General features: G+C 41.3%; 1 protein-coding gene across 4 annotated transcripts in view; it reads right to left on the bottom strand.

Moving 5' to 3' along the window:
* Window positions 1-18,858, bottom strand: part of LOC106891470 (core histone macro-H2A.1) — a 53,791-nt gene that overhangs the window by 8,903 nt on the left and 26,030 nt on the right. For 2 of the 4 annotated variants that reach the window (XM_014948034.1, XM_014948035.1), the window contains exons 6-8: window positions 12,142-12,232; window positions 7,583-7,672; window positions 2,283-2,476 (exon numbers count right to left, since the gene is read on the bottom strand). In XM_014948034.1, coding sequence (XP_014803520.1) covers window positions 2,298-2,476; window positions 7,583-7,672; window positions 12,142-12,232 — 360 coding nt within the window. In that variant the 3' untranslated portion in view covers window positions 2,283-2,297. Of the gene's footprint in view, window positions 1-2,282; window positions 2,477-7,582; window positions 7,673-12,141; window positions 12,233-13,732; window positions 13,833-18,858 lie in introns of those variants that run through there. The other 2 variants (XM_014948036.1, XM_014948033.1) reach the window with 2 other exon arrangements.

Genomic DNA, 18,858 nt, shown 5'->3' with positions numbered 1-18,858 from the left:
AAAGGAACGAGAGGGAGAATCAGCCAGGTGACAAGTTAATCAACTGAGAGCACAGTTTTGACACAGGAGCTACTTCCTACTGTTGGCTTCCAGAGAGAAAAAGGCACAGACTCAGCACGTTGCCATGTCCCATCACTTGCTAATTACTTATGAACGCTGCATCCTGGCATATATTGAACAAATCTTTGAGGAATTTTGCTCCTGAGCAGGAACTGTCATCAAAATCAGAGTCTATGCCATTTTGGAACTGCTCACAGGGGACTCTGAAGTCCTCCAGCTTCCACATCAGCAGTTCCAGCAAGGTGGGCACAACAGGGCAAACAGAAGAGGGGCCTGGGCAAAGGGAGACGCACCCAGGGAAGCTGATTAAAAGGAATTGTTAAGGATCCCTGTCCCAAAAGAGAGGAGAGAGAGTAGAAAAACCCCATGGCCATGTGTGGGCTGCAAGAAGACACAGAACCCCCTTGCGTCGACCTACTGCTCCGAGTTAAACTCTTGAAAAATGGCAGTTTGAGATTTTAGCCAAGGTAACGGCGATTCCGATCAAAGTCAGAGCCTCAGTAAGAAATCCCTCCTCCGAGGATGATTTTATGTTCAATCCCTCACTCTCCCTTCCCTGGTCTCCTGCTGGCCCTACCAGGCTGAACTCCAGGGTACCTCTGTACGACACCCCACTTGTGCTCCCCACAAGTTGGCTGGAGCTGAGCATCTGGCCCAGGGAACGCTACAAATATGCTATTTTATTTCCCCCTGTGATTTATTTGAACTGCCCTCATGTAATCCCATTCCTCAACTATAAAAGAGAATGAAACTGTTTATGTGGGTTTATGGGGTGATGTCTGCCTGACAGATGTCTGTACCAGAGCAGCTGCATACATTTGCTGTCTTTGGCATTTGCTGTCTTTAAAAGCTTTACTTTTATTTTTTTTTTTTAACGCTTCTGACTTCATAAAAACAAGTAAAGAGTTTTGTCAGAATATATTCTGCTCTCTCCAAAATTAATTTATGCTTGGATATTTCTAAATAAGAAGGGAAAAAAAGGGGGAAATACACAACCTCATCTATTTCTCAAGGCCCGTCGATCCCTCTCCATCTTTTAAAAACACCACTTTGGTCTGAGTGAGAGCGACGCGCAAATGCCAAGCTGAGAACTCAACCAAGGCCCTGACCTGTCAATAACCACATTTCACAACAGAACATGAATCTCAGGATTATTCAGGGTTTCATCATCTTCCAGCACCGACCGACTACTTCGCAACAAAGGCTGGGACTGGTTCTTTGCTGGGAGCTCTCCAGAAGAGAAAGGGCTCCGTGGAAGATACTTGCCATGGTCTCACTTGAGGCACCTGTGAAACCAATTCCATGGTCACTCCACAGACTGGGGAGGGACAGAGTTTGTCCCACAGAGCAATGGACCTGGGACCCTGATTCAACAGGTCAGTAGGAACCCTCCGCTGTACTTCCCTACTGTTCTACGAAGAAGGCTCATGTCACCTCCTTACAATGACACCCAGGGAAATTAACCTTATTTGGAGCTTTGTCTGATGCAAGTCGCTTCAATTTATTGTCCTCCTTTATTGTCCTTCACCCACGAGCTCAAACAGCACTTCCTGCCCTACCCCACAGAATTAATCCGGTGTTGCAACATGGCACAATGGGAAGAATATTCTGGCTGTACCTCGGCCAACTTCTGTCACAGCTGACTGAAAAGGGGCAGTTGTTCAGAGTTAAGCACACAACTGTGTATTTCAGCCCTCGCTCCTCACACTGAGCCATCATTTTGGGCCAAACCTCCCTCCCCACCCCAACCCCAAGGGCCTCAGATTAAAAGCAAAGTCCTTATTCAGACTCTTAAGAACATGGTCCTACTTTCAAAGACCCTGAGTATCCTGTACAAAGCCAGAAGACCTTCACTTTTGACTTTGGCTTTCAAAAACCTTGGCAAAGACTTTTAAGACCTTTTTAATTTTTTTCCTAAAAGAGTCTCATGATGGAATTCAACTCACAAATTTTGGGTGAAAGCTTGAAATTACTCTGCAAATCCTGAGAATCACTTCAGGTCTGCTTAAACAAACACCAAGACGTGTCTTCTGGCCATCCTAAGATATATATTGCAGTATATATATATTATGCACTAAAATTAGGTAAAATAGAGCCCTTTTCTTCACGTTCTCCTCCACGTCCCCAAATCTTTGGTAGCAACATGGTTTGTACATGAGAAGGGAAGTGAAACATCTGAGATGGCACTTAGAAAAAGTGACCTATTTGGCAGTGAGTGCTGGGTGTGTGGGACAGCCTTACCTGCCGCTGCCAATGGAAGGAAACGCAATGGATTTCAGCTTCTTTTCGTCAGCCAGAGCCAAGCAGTTCTTCACTGTCTTTTCCAGCAGCTCCTCACATTTGTCTGAGCCCCAGCCCGGGCTGTTACAGTGGATCACAAATTTTGCAGGCAATCCATGGCCGGCACTGACAACAGCTAGGAAGAACCAAAAGTGAAAACATAATTGGTTTTTCTCTCTTTAGGATTAAAAGAGCGCACGTGCGATTAAAATAGCAAACAATTGAGAGATATTCCCTCAGTCCCTGGGAGTGTTTTAGATTACAAATCACACGGCCTTAAAATACAACAACATGATTACGGAGACTTTGTATTTTCCACTTCCAGCTGCACTTTGCAGTGGTAATTTATAAATCGTAGCTATAATCGAGCTTATTTTCGGGAGAGCAAGAATTCATGGCTGACATCAAAGAAAACACATTTATAATGGGGATTGGGCAAACTGGCGTAACGGGGAGGGAAAAAGGAATCTGTTAGGACATAAACCCACTCAAGGGATGGTCTTGCTTTTGTTCAGTTTGTGTCAGAGCTGCAGCAAGTGTCGGGGTGCAGGACCCTCGCACGGGTACGACTGGTGGGACCTTCAGCTGCTCCCACTAAACACAGGGTTTGTTTCACCAGCATCTGATCTCACTGCAGCCCAAACGGGGTCAGTTCAGAGCTATTCACACTCTGCAAACAGGTAAAGAAGGCTGGAAATAGGGTGAATTATGATTTTCGCTTGATTTCCAGCTGTAAAAAAATGACATTTTGTGTGATTTCAAGCCTTTGGGCCTGGTCTTAATGGAGCTCTTTTTGTTTTTTTTGTTTACAGGTCATCCCAGACCACTCAAACAATGCTGGGTTTAGTTTATCTCTTTCATCACGTTCTTGATGGTTGGAGAGGATGTGGTTCTAGATTTACAATGTCTGATTCACACCAACAGGCAAGAACTTGTATGTACAAAGAAAGGAAAAAGAATTTTTTACCATGCTAATTGCATGTTATGGATGTGTGGGGACTAAGAGGATGTGGCAGAGCCTGGCTAGTAACTACTGACAGGGAAGTCCTCCAACAAGTCCCCAACAACCAGTTCTTCCCAGAGCTTCCTAGGGTTGAGACCACCAAGAAGCCCCCAGATCTGAGGAATTAGGCAAGAACTTGTATGTACAAAGAAAGGAAAAAGAATTTTTTACCATGCTAATTGCATGTTTGACAGTTGGAGAGGATGTGGTTCTAGATTTACAATGTCTGATTCACACCAACAGGCAAGAACTTGTATGTACAAAGAAAGGAAGAAGAATTTTTTACCATGCTAATTATATGTTATCACCATGATACAACCATGGATGTGTGGGGACTAAGAGGATGTGGCAGAGTCTGGCTAGTAACTACTGACAGGGATTCTCCAGCCAAGAGGCTTCTCCCATCAGGAGAACACAGTCTGGGGTCATAGAATCACAGAGTGGTTTGGGCTGGAAGGGACCTTAAAGATCATCCAGTTCCAACCCCCTGCCCTGGGCAGGGACACCTCCCACCAGCCCAGGTTGCTCCAAGCCCCCTCCAACCTGGCCTTGAACCCCTCCAGGGATGGGGCAGCCACAGCTTCTCTGGCCAACCTGTTCCGATGTCTCACAGCAAAGAATTTCTTTCCAGTATCTAATCTAAATCTTCCCTCTTTCAATTTAAAACCATTCCCCCTTGTCCTGTCACTACAGCCCCTGATAAAGAAATGGGAAGAAAGGGTCACTGCTTCCCAGCGCAGAACCCCCTGCCCTGGGCAGGGACACCTCCCACCAGCCCAGGTTGCTCCAAGCCCCCTCCAACCTGCCCTTGAACCCCTCCAGGGATGGGGCAGCCACAGCTTCTCTGGCCAACCTGTTCCGATGTCTCACAGCAAAGAATTTCTTTCCAGTATCTAATCTAAATCTCCCCTCTTTCAATTTAAAACCATTTCCCCTTTGTCCTGTCACTACATCCCCTGATAAAGAAATGGGAAGAAAGGCTCACTGCTTCCCAGCGCAGAGCAGGGACAGACTCTGCTCTCCCTGCCAGGAAACAGCACCAACTGCCTTTTCTGAACCCACGGGTCTGTGGGTGCAATTGAAAACTTGTAACTTTGCTTTGTTTTTAATAAAAAAAAAAAAAAAAAAGCCAAGAGGAACACCCAAATCACAAGGTGAGGGGAAAAAAAAAATCCATCTCATTAAAATCTCACAACGGCAAACACTGAACTTTCAAGACAGGATCAGCCCCCAAACTCTCGTGCTTTGGGACATAATCACACGCAGCCACAAAAGTGTATATACAAACCAGCAGCCTATGTCTTCCAAACCAGTATTAAAAATATCAATAGGTCACTGCTTCCCAGCGCAGAGCAGGGACAGACTGTGCTCTCCCTGCCAGGAAACAGCACCAACTGCCTTTTCTGAACCCACGGGTCTGTGGGTGCAATTGAAAACTTGTAACTTTGCTTTGTTTTTAATAAAAAAAAAAAAAAAAAAAAGCCAAGAGGAACACCCAAATCACAAGGTGAGGGGAAAAAAAAATCCATCTCGTCAAAATCTCACAAGAGCAAACACTGAACTTTCAAGACAGGATCAGCCCCCAAACTCTCGTGCTTTGGGACATAATTATACACGGCCACAAAAGTGTAGGCACAAACCAGCAGCCTATGTCTTCCAAACCAGTATTAGAAATATCAATAATTAAAAAAAAATAATAAAAAAAATCAGGTTTGCAAAGATGCTTAGAGGCCAGAAATCCTCTACTCCGTTCTGGAATGTTTCTGAGGCATTTTGTTATTTAAGTATAGTATAAATAACTGCTGGAGCACAACCATCCCATATGGATACTCTCCTGTCGGTGATACCGGAGAGAGAAAAGACTTTGTCTGGAGGTCAGTCAGAAGGAAACGTTCTGAAGGACAATGGGAGCACAAGCATTTCTGTTCTTATGGGTTTGCAGATTCCCAACATGTTGAATAGCCTCAGTGTTAAGGCAACGTTAATTTGTCATAATGTGCAACTAAAACGTTGGCAGATTCAGAATACATCGTAAATCCAGGAAAAATCTATTAAAAGCAGCTGACATCTCTCTAGTCAGATGTGAAATGTGGGTAATATCTTCATCCTGAAAGAATGAAGTACTGTATTGATATGCATCACCAACTTTAATATTTCTCAGGGAGTGTTTGCTAGGGTAGTCATTAATTAACTCATTAGGATTCTGTTGAGGACAACTGTTAATTACCAAGAGCAGTTGTCCCTTACTTCAAATGCTCTATAAAGGGGAAGTCAGCTATGCTTTTGCTGTAGAAACAGAGAGAATCATGGACACATTTTGGACTAGTTATAAATATATTGCAGATAAAGATCCTGGTTATTGGTAGATTAAAGTGATACCCATGAAACTGAGAAATCTGGAACTCTCAATCTGTAGGACTGAGAAATGGATGCGTATCAATTCTTCTCTAGAGTCCTCCAACAAGTCCCCAACAACCAGTTCTTCCCAGAGCTTCCTAGGGTTGAGACCACCAAGAAGCCCCCAGATCTGAGGAATTCACTGAGGGCTGAGAAAAAAAAATCTATTTGTAAGGAGTTTGGTATTGGCTGATAAAGAATACTACAAAGAAGTAAGCAATAAAAAACACAAACCAGAAAAAAAAAAGAGTAATTCATTCTACACATTTTGCAAAACAAGAATTCCAAGAAAAACTTATTAAAAATGTTAAAAAGGAAATTATTAACAAGGAAAAAAACCCAATGTAATAAGCACCAGAGGTAAACAGTTGTGATTTTTCCTGTCAGAGCTGCAGCCTTGCATCTCCCCTTCAGCTTTACGCCGAATTCGTTTACAAAACTGCGCACACTGTATTTATTTTTACAGCGTAAACACAGATGGCAGAACGGGCTTTCTATATGAACAATATGTATCAGCAATTTCACAGATGGTGTAAAATTCTATATCGTCATTACCAAACTTTATTACTCACATAGTAGATTTTTCTCAGATATTACATAAATTTGGATAACTAGGCATCATGAAGCCGTAAGCTTTTATAGTGATGACTTTGGCACTGATTAAACAAAGTACCCAAGCAGATGCCTAACTTCAAGCATGTGCTTAAGTTCGGTGAAAGGCAGGGGCACTTCAGCAAAGCAGATGTTTAACGGAGGGGGACTCAAGTGTTCTGAAAAATAAGCAATTAATTAATTGCTTTTCTGAACTGCACCCTTAATAATCACCATTCCTTGTGTCTGTGTGTACCTGCTTTTAGGTGTAACATTGAATCACTACAGCATTTCCCAGACACTTTGGTAAAGGTAACTCAGGATGCAACGTGTGTAGAGAGGTTGGGGCTGGTCTCTTCTCACAGGTAATTTCACTGAATTTCACTGAATTTCTAGAGTTGGAAGGGACCATAGAGATCATCTAGTCCAACTCCCCTGCTGAAGCAGGATTGCCCAGAGCTAGAGCATGTTACTCAGGAGCATCCAGGCGGGTTTTGAAAATCTCCAAAGAAGGGGACTCCACACCCTCCCTGGGCAGCCTGTTCCAGGGCTCTGTCACCCTCACCGTGAAGAAGTTTCTCCTCATATTTGAGTGGAACCTCTTCTGTTCCAACTTGTGCCCGTTGCCCCTCGTCCTCTCACTGGGAACCACTGAAAAGAGTCTGGCTCCCTCCTCCTTCAACCCTCCCTTGAGATACTTGTAGGCGTTGATAAGGTCTCCCCTCAGCCTTCTCTTCTCCAGACTAAAGAGTCCCAGCTCTCTCAGTCTCTCCTCATAAGGGAGATGCTCCAATCCTTGAATCATCTTTGTAGCCCTACGCTGGACTCTTTCCTGACAGAACGAGAGGGAATGGCTTCAAGCTCCAACAGGGTGGGTTTAGATTAAACATTAGGAAAGAATTTTTCACCAAAAGAGTGATAGGGCATTGGAACAGGCTGCCCAGGGAGGGGGTGGAGTCCCCATCCCTGGCTGTGTTTAAGGGCTGTTTAGATGCAGTGCTGAGGGACATGATGTAGGGGAGGACTTTGTAGAGTAGGGGAGATGGTTGGACTTGATGATCCCAAGGGTCTCTTCCAACCTAGACCATTCTATGATTCTATTTTAACCTTGGAAAACACAAATATCAGGTAAACCATAAAAAGGGGCTGCAGACAGGATGAAGCCAAGCCTTGCTCTAGGAGGAGCTGGGAAGGAAGGGTGAGGGGGGGTTGGGGTGTTGTGTTGGTGGTTTCCGAAGCGCAGAACCTCACCTCCCGCTATGTCCAACGGCCCGTTCTTTTTGCGGAGCTCAATGACAGCTTCCACAAACTCCTTGCCGCCTTTCTTTTCCAAAGTGCTCCCTGAACAGAGAATGGTTAGTTTAACTCCTCCGATCCCACATTTCTGGCAGCAGACACGTGACTCATCGTTATTTTTTTCACGACATCATTCTAGAGTTTTTTCTGCCCAAATATTTTTTTTGGGGACTGCAAAGTAAGATCTAAACCTTTTGGGGACTTTGGAATTAGCTAGTCATTAAAAAAAAAACAACGACAACAAAAAGAAAAAGAAAAAAAAAAGCAAAAAAAGACAACCCTAACAACCCAAAAAAACCTCACCTCGGTCTCTCTTGCTGACATTCTCAGGCGCCAGTTTTAAAGCCAAAACATCTGCCGTGACATCCCTACCTCCTTCCTCACCACGAGCATCTGTTAGTGTGAAATGCTCCGGAAGGATGCGCTACCTCGAGAGTGGTTGAAGGTTCATTCATCCTTCCTTCCTTCTTTCCTTCCTTCTTTCCCCTGAGATTCATTTCCCCTCTCGCTTTACAAATTGTTTTAAAGAGCCATTTGCCACAATAAGAATTTGAAACTCACCTGATCTTGGTCCCTGACCCCAACAGGTGGCCCCAGGAATGAAACAGTCTCGTGAGTGCAGCGGGCTGCTTTACTTGGTAACTGCCCAGCTTGTTGAGCCACCTTTAACCAAGAGGAAGAGCCTCAGAAATAAGGAGAATCTCTAAGGAACATATTCCTCCAATGAACTTCTCTAACTAACAGCTATGGAGCTGGACAACGTCATTCTGGGAGGAGAAGAGCTGTGCAGGCAGGTCAGGGCAACCAAAAGGTACGCCATTTACAAAGGCAGTCCATCACTAAATGGTTTAGATCTTATTTTGCAGCTCTAGTTTTAAATATTAATATTATTTAAAAAAAAAAACCAACAAACAGCCCAAGAAAGCATTTTCCTAACTACATAAGCATCCCACATCATTTCGCACTGTGCATATTAATTATAAAGGTAGATAAGTAAAAAAAAGCAGTGATATCATAAAGGCTCTGAGATAATACTATGAAAACTGATTGCCAAAAAAATTCAGAACTAGGATCTCTAAAGAGACATTTATTTGGTGAAACCCCTTTCTTTCGCTGTCGAAGAAAGAGCCCCCGCGTGTTCTGATGGAAGTGCACATACTGTATGCTGGGGGGAGCACAGCCCCTTCTCCAAGACCCCCTGGACTAAATAAATAGGGTTCCAGCTCAAAGAGGATGCGAGACGCTTTTGTTCTGACACCATTGCTCAATTTCTTCCAAAAAATGAAGATTAAAAGTTGAAAACAATGCATTTGTTTGTTCATTCAAAAAACTGACTCTCTGACCCTGCCTCTAGTTTGCCGTGAGCTGTGCAGGCAGGTCAGGGCAACCAAAAGGTACGCCATTTACAAAGGCAGTCCATCACTAAATGGTTTAGATCTTATTTTGCAGCTCTAGTTTTAAATATTAATATTATTTAAAAAAAAAAACCAACAAACAGCCCAAGAAAGCATTTTCCTAACTACATAAGCATCCCACATCATTTCGCACTGTGCATATTAATTATAAAGGTAGATAAGTAAAAAAAAGCAGTGATATCATAAAGGCTCTGAGATAATACTATGAAAACTGATTGCCAAAAAAATTCAGAACTAGGATCTCTAAAGAGACATTTATTTGGTGAAACCCCTTTCTTTCGCTGTCGAAGAAAGAGCCCCCGCGTGTTCTGATGGAAGTGCACATACTGTATGCTGGGGGGAGCACAGCCCCTTCTCCAAGACCCCCTGGACTAAATAAATAGGGTTCCAGCTCAAAGAGGATGCGAGACGCTTTTGTTCTGACACCATTGCTCAATTTCTTCCAAAAAATGAAGATTAAAAGTTGAAAACAATGCATTTGTTTGTTCATTCAAAAAACTGGCAGTTTATTGCTTTTGGGGTACAAAAGCTGAGGACAATTAAAAACTGGATGCCTTTTCTTTTGGCTTTTTTCATATCCAAATCACAATGGGGCTTTGCCAAAAAACTGGATTGCAAGGTCAGACCGTGTAGGTCAGAGTGTAATTTGCTTTTTGTGCTCATTTAAGCTTTTTTTTTTTTTTTTTTACTATATAAAAACTTTGGTCTAAGTTTACTTAGACAAACTCCTTGCTAAGAAGTTTCTGAAGCTCAAAAGTTACCTGCCCCTGTGCAACCCAGGGGAAGGCATCATTTTAAAGATCTCTTGGAAAAGATGATAGTGGCCTTATTTATGGCAGCAAAGTGTCTTGGGAGAGCAGGCTGGGGAAGGAGATGTACCCAGAATTTAGGGGCCTGGAAAGACAGCACCCAAGGTGGCCTTTGCTGCACCCTCCAGCAGATGTGGGTGACACCAGCAGCTCTTCAAATCCCTCTGACAGAGAAGGGATGGGGAGGGAAAGAAACACTTGGCCATTCTGGTGATATTCTCCTTATTCTCCTTCTCTGTATTTCCATATCAGTCATATTTGTATATATTCCAGTTATATCCCCCTGGAGGCCATGAACTTAGATCGTAAACCCCATGACATTCATAATCCTTAATTTCTCTTGTTTCAAGGGGAAACATAATTAAGCCTCATGCAGAACCCAGGAACAGAAAAGATCTATTAAGTAGGTCATTTCTTTGCCATTGCAAAGCTGTTGTACATTTAATGGAATTTAGCCCGGTTTGGTTTAATTCAATCCAGAAGGATCAGCTTCTTCCCTTCTACTGGGAATTAATTTATAATTAAAAGCAATGAACAACCCTGTCACTTTATTTCACCGAGGTCTCTTCTTGCAGATCTGGTACAAAGTAGAGCAAAAGTCTTATTTGGTAGGAATGGGTGAGGTTTTCTGCATTGACTCCTCAATTACACTCTTTCTTCTCATTAACAGCGAGGGTTTCTATTGAAATGCCAGTCCAGCACTGTGTTGTAAATTAACTTCAGCTGGGGAAAGGACGTACTGTATTTAACCATTTTCCACTACATTAGCAAGTTTCTTGATGGAAGTCTCGCTTTGCCGCCTCAAGGTTAGTGGCTCATTTGCTCCCAGGCATAAATATGTGTCACTCCCATGAGAAGAAGATCATTATCACATGCTTTCCAAGCAGGCATGGCTACCAACCAGTGTCGAAAACAGCGTTAGCAGAAATTTAGGCTCTAAAATTCTCAGGAGAAGCCCCCAGTACATTTAAATTGTTAGGGAAAAAAAAAAAAACCAATAAAAAAATAGAAGCCCCCAGTACATTTAAATTGTTAGGGGAAAAAAAAACAAAACCAACCAATAAAAAAAAATAAAAATAAAAAAATAATTAAATAAATTTAGATGGGTGAAAGTTAATCATTGGAAGCTAAGCATTTGTGCACTTCTATTCTTTCTTACAGCAGTCAGAGGCACCAGGGACCTACGCTAAGGAAGGAGCAGCACAGCGTCGAGAGACAATTTTCCATGTAGGGGGGACAAAGCATTTCTTTGTCACAGGGTAGGAGACGAGCACAGGAGCTCAGTGGGTCTGACAGACTTTAGAAGCATTTTCTTTAGCTACAAGGTACTATGACTCTCTTCTGTTCATGTCCCTGCAGCACGTTTAGCCAAGTCCCAGCTGTTCCTGCCCAAGATGCCACCCAGAGCTTCCACCAGCCCGTGTGTCCCTGGGACAGTAGTCCCTTTGGAAACAGAGGGCGGCCACTGCATCGTGATGAGGTTTAAATGAGACTTAGAACAAAGGCTGGCATCAGGTGACATTTGTTTTTAAAGCATGTTGTGCCACCCCCTCCTTACCAGCAAATTCTGTATTCAGCCTAAATTCTAATTTGCCTTCTCTAATTACCGAGGCAGTTCAGTTAAAGTCCTGCTACCCTTTCATGAAACACTGTGCACAGAGTGGGGTGTTACTAAGGTAGGAGTTACCCAGGGGACACTAAACATCCTGAATGCAGCTGTCTGTGGTGTTTGCCATCGTGCCTTCTCTCATCTGTGCACCTCAGATGACTGCCTGCCTGTCTGACACAGGGGTGTAGGGTGACTGGGGTGAGGACCGTGGGGCTGGGCTACGAAGGCAGTCGGTCCGTGAGGTAAAGTACAAATAAACTAACCAATCTGAAGAGTTCAGAAAATACAGATGGGTGAGATCCAGCACGTCAGATGTGGACATCTGAAACTTGGCGTGGAGAGGGCCTACTGGAACTGGTTAGAAGCCTAAAGATCGAGGCTCAAACCCTATTCAAACCAGGCAATTCATTTTCCTCTGTCACAGGCCTGCACTGAACGTTCCGTTCCTGCCCTTCACATTTTGGTGGTGCGTTTCTATTGTTAACTTCGGAAAGTCTGATTTGGTGATAAAAATCAGAAAAGGCCTAGCGGGTTGGCAATGATTGGTTTCTTTTTCTTATATCAGTCAGGACTGCTGGAAGTGAGAAACGAATGCAAATCTGCATTAGCTACACCAAGCTTGTGGCTGCTGATTGACCATGCACACACATACGAACTCCGCAGCACTGAACTTGCCATTACCTACTTCACCACCGGTGTAGAAGTCAGAGTTTGTCGGGTGAACGACAGCATCACTGTCGATGGTGGCAATGTCAGCCTGTACAACTTGCAACTACAACAGGTAAACAGATGTATATCAACCACGTTGGACGGAGACCCAGCACAGGCTCTACATTTACACATGTACCAACGTCCATATTTTTCCTACCTTTACATCTCCAAACCTGGCGCCAAAGGAGTATGCTGAGGTGTGTGTGCAGGTGTGTGTAGAGAGAGGGGGTGTAGGGAACAGGAGGAGGAATCTTGAGCGTGACACGATCAAATAAATGTTAAAAATGACAAGTCAGAGCAATCACACGAGATCAAAGGTTTAAAAAATCAGCTAATACCCCATTTCACTTTGCAGAAATCCTAGAACAACCAGTTCCCCACAGAGCATTGAAACTAAAATATGGAATCTGTTTTAAAAAAAAAAGAAATTCAGGATCATCAAGCCAAACAAAATAACTAGTTTCTCCATTTTGTCAGCGTCAATAAGCTGACAGGCACTAATCTTCATACATATAGGGATTCATCACTTTCTGTTTAAAAATGACAGTCTCATTCATATGGAGGAAACCGTGTATTTGCACACAGGGTTCTGCTGAATTTGCTTTGAAAAATATAAATGATTATTCTTATATTTTAAAGGTTTCTTATTATGTGCTGGAATGGCTGAGACACTTGTAAAATTATATGCATTTCTGAGAAAGGCTGATTTAAAAATTAGCCTTTTTAAATCTTTTTCTTTTTAAATTACTTGTGTACATTCCCATAGGAAAGCAGAAGAAGAATTATGGGTTGCATTCCATTAAGGAAGTCCAAAAAAAGGCAGCAGCAGGAATAATCAACAAAGAAGGGAATGTGGCACATAATGCAAGAAAGTTAATTTTTCTTTTACTTTTGCAGATTTCTGTTGAAGAAGGAGTTTTTAATTATTTTTTTTTTTTCACTCTGGGACAAGATAGAAGCTTTAAAAGCGATGCACCATCTGTAACAGTATCTACAAGTTTGTTGTTGGTGTAACATCAGTATTTGTTTTCAGCTGAATGTGAAAGTGACAGGGAGCAATTGAAACAGAATGGAAACAAATTATTTGACTGAATTAAATGTGAAATCAAAGTAGAAAAGATTGGGGCATAGTTGATTATTTAATCATTGCTCTTTAAAATTTTTATGCCTGAGTATGAGAAAAAACCCCATGAATTGCAGTTAGAATGGAGAAACTGCTTATTTTGAAAACAACCTGACAAAAAAGTATTTTAGTCCTCAAAGTATCCAAATAAGAAACCCCCCAAAATAGCTAACAGTCACATATGATCATTATGGAAAAGAATTTAAATGCTTTGTTTCAACTGAAATCAACATGAAGACTAGCAATGGCTGCAAGTATTCAGATTTGGTGGAAAAAAAAAAAAAAAAAAAGACTTTTGAATATAGTTCTTCAACAAAACCGAACCTGCAAAATTTGAATTTCTGCTCTTATCAAATGTATGAAAAGCCCTAGGGTGTAAATTCTGGGTTCCATAATTTCCATGTGACCGTTAGTTGTGTCAACCCATGCCCCATTTACCTAGGTCATCTTTAAGGTCAATGTCAGCATTGGTAGGATTGATAATGGCCTCCACCTCGAAGCCGGCTAAATTACTGATTTCACTGTGAATAAGGTTCAGCTGAAAAGAAAAGCATGAGGTGGGAAATAACAGGACAGCTGGGAAATCACAGAGAAGCTGCAGAAAAGTGAGCTTTGCAACACAGATGGAGATAGCATCACTGCAAACAAATATGCAAAATAAAAGGCAGGTCATAAAGGAGGGTTATTATCCAAAAAAAAAAATAAAATAATTTCAAACACAAGACTCAAACATTGTTCACACTGGGAGGGCGTGAATGTACCTACAAGCTCTATTTTGGCTTTATGCTGGTCACTATGTGGGATTGTTATCTGGGTGTTATAAGAGCTTATTTGTTTCTCTTTAAAGTAGAGATAAAGGACACGCTAATCATTTCTTAAGCCTCAATTAGCAGAACGTGCCATGACTGTCCAGCACTGAAACTGGGTAAAAGATGCTGCTCCTCCTGCTTCAAACCATCAAACACAAAAATATCCTTGGGAAAGCACACACTGCTCTCCAGCAGTTCCTCCCTCCTAGCAAGGGGACACGTCTCCTTCTCTTTCCTTATTTGTGCTCACCACGTTCTGTCTCACAAAGCACTTTGGTTTCCATCTGCACCGTTCTGCTGCCCTCGTGAAGCACTGTAAGTGGACACTACTCTGTGCTATTCCTTCTAGCTTTTATTTTTTTGTCTGCTTTATTTCCTTCTGGCATTTATGAAAATAGAGAGTTTAACCCCATCCACTACCTCCCATTACCTCCTCTCATTAACACACCCATCTATTTAAAGGATGCTTTAAAGGATTCCTGTCTGAGTCATTGCAACATCAGGAGGATTTCTGGTGGGCGCACGATAAGGTGGGGATGTTATCACAGACACCTAGAGATTAACCTCACATCTGCACTGTGAGGGGGAAATACATCATAAATTCTGCTTATATCTAACCCACACATTTAAAATGATCGTTTGAGTAGCTGATTAGGCATTATGGAAAGTGACTGAGAAAGAGAAAGTTCTCATTCATTTAAGCAAGTCCTGCAGTTAAGCCAAAACCCTCTGGGTTGAACCCAGGAAGCATAATGTATACTTTCAGGCATGGCAATTAATCTCATCAATAACTGGATTTTATCTCTTGGTTTGCAATCCACATTTTGTAAATTTAACTCCTCAAATCTTCTCCTTCTGTACATGAGTGTATTAAAGGGAATATTAATGAGGCAATCCACGTAACCGATACAAGTGAATGGGTCATTTAAGGAGGCCAACATCCGTACATCTCAGTTTTATGAAAAAATTATTTCCATTTCATTCATGGGATTATATGAATTGACCTTCTTTCTCTTTTAAAAAGCCTGCAATTTCATAAATTTTGCATATGTTGCTTGAGTAAATTAGGTTCCTTCAAAATAAGGTGATTTTGCCTAAAAAGGAGTGTAATTCAGTCCTGTTTTAAGTACGGGTCTGTTCGGGAATTTGCAATAAAATCTAAGAAAGCTTCCTTTCCAAATAGCTTAGAATCCTTTAATACTTCACACGTGGCAAGTTATTCATACTTGAGTTTGAGTCTTGAGTTTGACTACAAGCAACTGCTGTTTAAAAAAAAAAAAAAAAAAGTCAAATCAAATCAAACCGAAATGTTAAAGAAACTATGAATTTTGAAATTAAAAAAACCAACAACAAAACACATGCACACACCAAAAGACTGTTCTGTGGAGATTTTAGTGTGTTCCTAAAGTATCTTGTTCATTTTACGGGTGACTCTCTTTGATCCCTAATTCTGGGTTCTACAAGATTTTTGCCCCACATCTATTGGCTGCAGATCAGGTTTAATCTCACTTTGCCCCTACCTTTTATCTTACTCTGAACCTACTCATATATGTGATTTAAATAGCAATTAGCTAGTAATTAAAATTTCAGTTTAACAGCAACAACAAAATGCTTAAAAACTGCCCATCACCAATAGCACGTGTTGGCAGTTAAGTATTATTTTGCTACATTTTGCATTTACTGTTCAATGTGCTGTTAGCCAAAAACAATTTAAACAAAAACTGAGAAATTTTCCCATAGAATTAAATCTTCCAACGAGTAATTGCTCAATTTTACTACCCAATAGTATGAAGCATGTATTTGAGAGAAGTGATTCCCTAAAGGGCCACTTTAAAAAACAAAAACTAGGCACAACTGGCATATACATGTCCAAGAGAATGGACATAACTTTAGGTAACATTTAAATTGAATAAAAGATAAAGTGCAGATGGCACTTAGCACATCCATGAGTATTTTCTGAGCCAAGCCCTGCATTTCTTATTTCAGACAAAATTACCTTTAAAGTCTTGGCATTTTTTCTGGTATGAATTTCATACAGAAAATGGAAGATGCTTGTTGGATGCAACAAGCTGAGGTCTTGAAAGTTCAAACCTTACAACTCCCTAATTGTCTCAGGAAAAACTAATTAGTTAACGTGCAGAATACCACATTTCCATTGGGATGTCACTGGTACGATGGGTAATCATTTACATATTAACTAGATTTTAATACTTACTTAGTGTAGCACTAATACACTTCTACAGGTATAACTGAAGGGTTCTCTGCCACTTCCTGACCTCTAAGAATTTCTAGCTGAATGGCAGCAGTTACCTAAAGATTTAACGCAGGGACAGCAGTTTTTAAAAACTGAACAATATTCGAGATTGCAACATTCTTATTTGTGTTTTCAGTAATTCAAGCTGGGGATATCAGAAAGCTAAACAGCCAGTCTTAAAAATAAAACCCTTCCCTTTCAGTTCCACAAACATGGAACCGAGGAAAAGATTTTTTCCCATTAAAGACTTATGAATGCCATGATATTAAAAACAGGATTATTTTCTTCCTTCTCTGCAACTAGTGAACTGTTTCCTGATCTAGCAGAGAGTGGTTTTGCAGACCAAAGAGACATGCTCTAAAGGTGTTCACGGACAAACAGGAGGTTTGGAAGATATTGATTATTTGGGTTTTTGCTTTCAGGTTTCTGTGTTTGCACTGTGGTTTATTAAGAGCACACAGAGCATGAAAATATACTGAAAATCTGTATGTGCAAACTCAAGAAAAATCAAATAATGGTGATTAATATGAGTATTTTTGCTTTTCAAATGGAAAAGCTCAAAATGTTTTAACATTGTAAGCTTTCCTACCATCCACGTGAAGAGCATAACTGTATTTCCATCGCACAGATGGGGACGGCGACAGAGAAATGAGATGAATTACAGTCTCTGAAGCCACCAAACCCAGAAGGTAGGACTTGTGGTTCCCAGGCCTCCAGCTCAACCACCTACACCCACTGCCCTCCCTGCCCAAGAGATTGGCAGCTTTTTCCTTCCCTCAAAATGCAGTTTAAGGAGCATGAGGCTACCCTGAACAGAATAAAAACAGCCACATGCCCAAATCTAAGGAATGGAACTGTGATGCAACTGTCCACAATTGCTACTGAAGAAGATTCTTAGCTCATTAAGTTAATTACTGCCACATGGTATTGATAAAGTCAACTCTAACAAAGCAGATTTTTTTCCTCTTAAGCATCAGAGTTAAACTTGGGCCAGTATTTTACAAATCAGTATTAACTTTTTAAACAGCAATTGCGTTTAGAAATGGCTAAGCATCACTAAAGCATCACTAAAGCTTTTATAGATAATTTTTACATTTAATTTGTAAATTTCCAAAACAATAGCAATTAATTGAGACTTCCATGTGCCACTTAAATAATTAATAACTGTCACCAAAGAGGTCACAGTCTGCTAAACCTGCAGGTAGCAGCAGCATCCTGTCACCTCCAGTAACCTCCCAGTCCAGCCAAAGCACCCTTCCAGTTCAGGAGAGAGGACACATCCAACTGATTCCATGAGGGAAAGTTTTATCTTTGTCTTTTTTATCATAAGAAAATCAAAATTATTTGGTAACTTCAAAAATGCATGTTTTGAAAATAATTTCTGGGGAATGGTCTGAAAATATTTCTAGGAATATATCAGCATAATACATTGTTGGTTTTTAATGCAAGTTTTGAAAATAATTTCTGGGGAATGGTCTGAAAATATTTCTAGGAATATACCAGCATAATACATTGTTGGGGTTTTTTTGTTCTTTTTATGCTAAATGAAATCTCTTTCATCACTACACACAAAGGTTTTTTTCATTTTAAGCTTTTCACATTTTCTGTCTTAACAAGAATGCTTAAAATAATTTTGGTTGGTCTAAATGTGCTATTTTGTGCATTTACTGCTGACAGAGAATCAAATGCAAAATACAATCTGTGCCTGACACACGTCAACAGCACCTCTGCATTCTCTGCCCCCCCAGAAAATAATCTGTTCCCTTTGGAGGGCTCCCTCACAGGAGACAAAGGGGGCTTCATTTTTCTTTTCATTTTTCTTTTAATTGTGTTTAGTGTGTGACAAATAAAGGCTGACACACCTGGCCCTTCTCGTGTGCAGGACTAACTGACAACCAACCTGTACGGGGATGGACATGTCATACTAGTCATTTTTTGAGGGGGGCTGCACTCCAAGAGATTGAGAAAGCCAGAAAGTCCATCTCCCAGTACAAGGAATTCACTGGGAAGCTCTACACCAGACCCTGGCTTTGCTCATCCCAGCTTAAAGCACTCCTGGAGCTCACCATTCCCTCCCACTGAGCCCAGTAACAAAGCCCTGTGGGTTTGCTGGAACCGGGTGTTATTCTTTATTCTATTATTCTATTCTTTATTCTTTTATTCTATTATTGCAGGTTTCCTACAGTAACTAAAAGGAGTTCAAAGCCAGGTCCAAAACTCTAATGTTACTCGTTTTCTTGAAACAAGTTTATAAATGTTGGGTTCTAATTTAGTCAAAATGTGTTTTTTTTTTACGCCAGGAGTAGTGAAATGACCCCAACCCCTACCAACCCAGCAATCTAGCTCTTGCTGTAAAATTAAATGTGGGAAATCAAAAGTCTTGCAAAACATAAGGTTACTCTCATGCATGTTAAACTCAGCAAACGAACTGGGGAGGGATAAATGGAGAACAACCTCAGCATGAAATAAAAATGAGTCAGAGGAGATACATTCCACAATGG

The sequence above is a fragment of the Calidris pugnax genome, unplaced genomic scaffold (assembly GCF_001431845.1).
Source record: "Calidris pugnax isolate Ruff unplaced genomic scaffold, ASM143184v1 scaffold27, whole genome shotgun sequence".
Lineage (NCBI taxonomy): Eukaryota > Metazoa > Chordata > Aves > Charadriiformes > Scolopacidae > Calidris > Calidris pugnax.
Note: the sequence above shows the minus strand (reverse complement) of the source record. Positions and strands in the feature narration are given on the sequence as shown.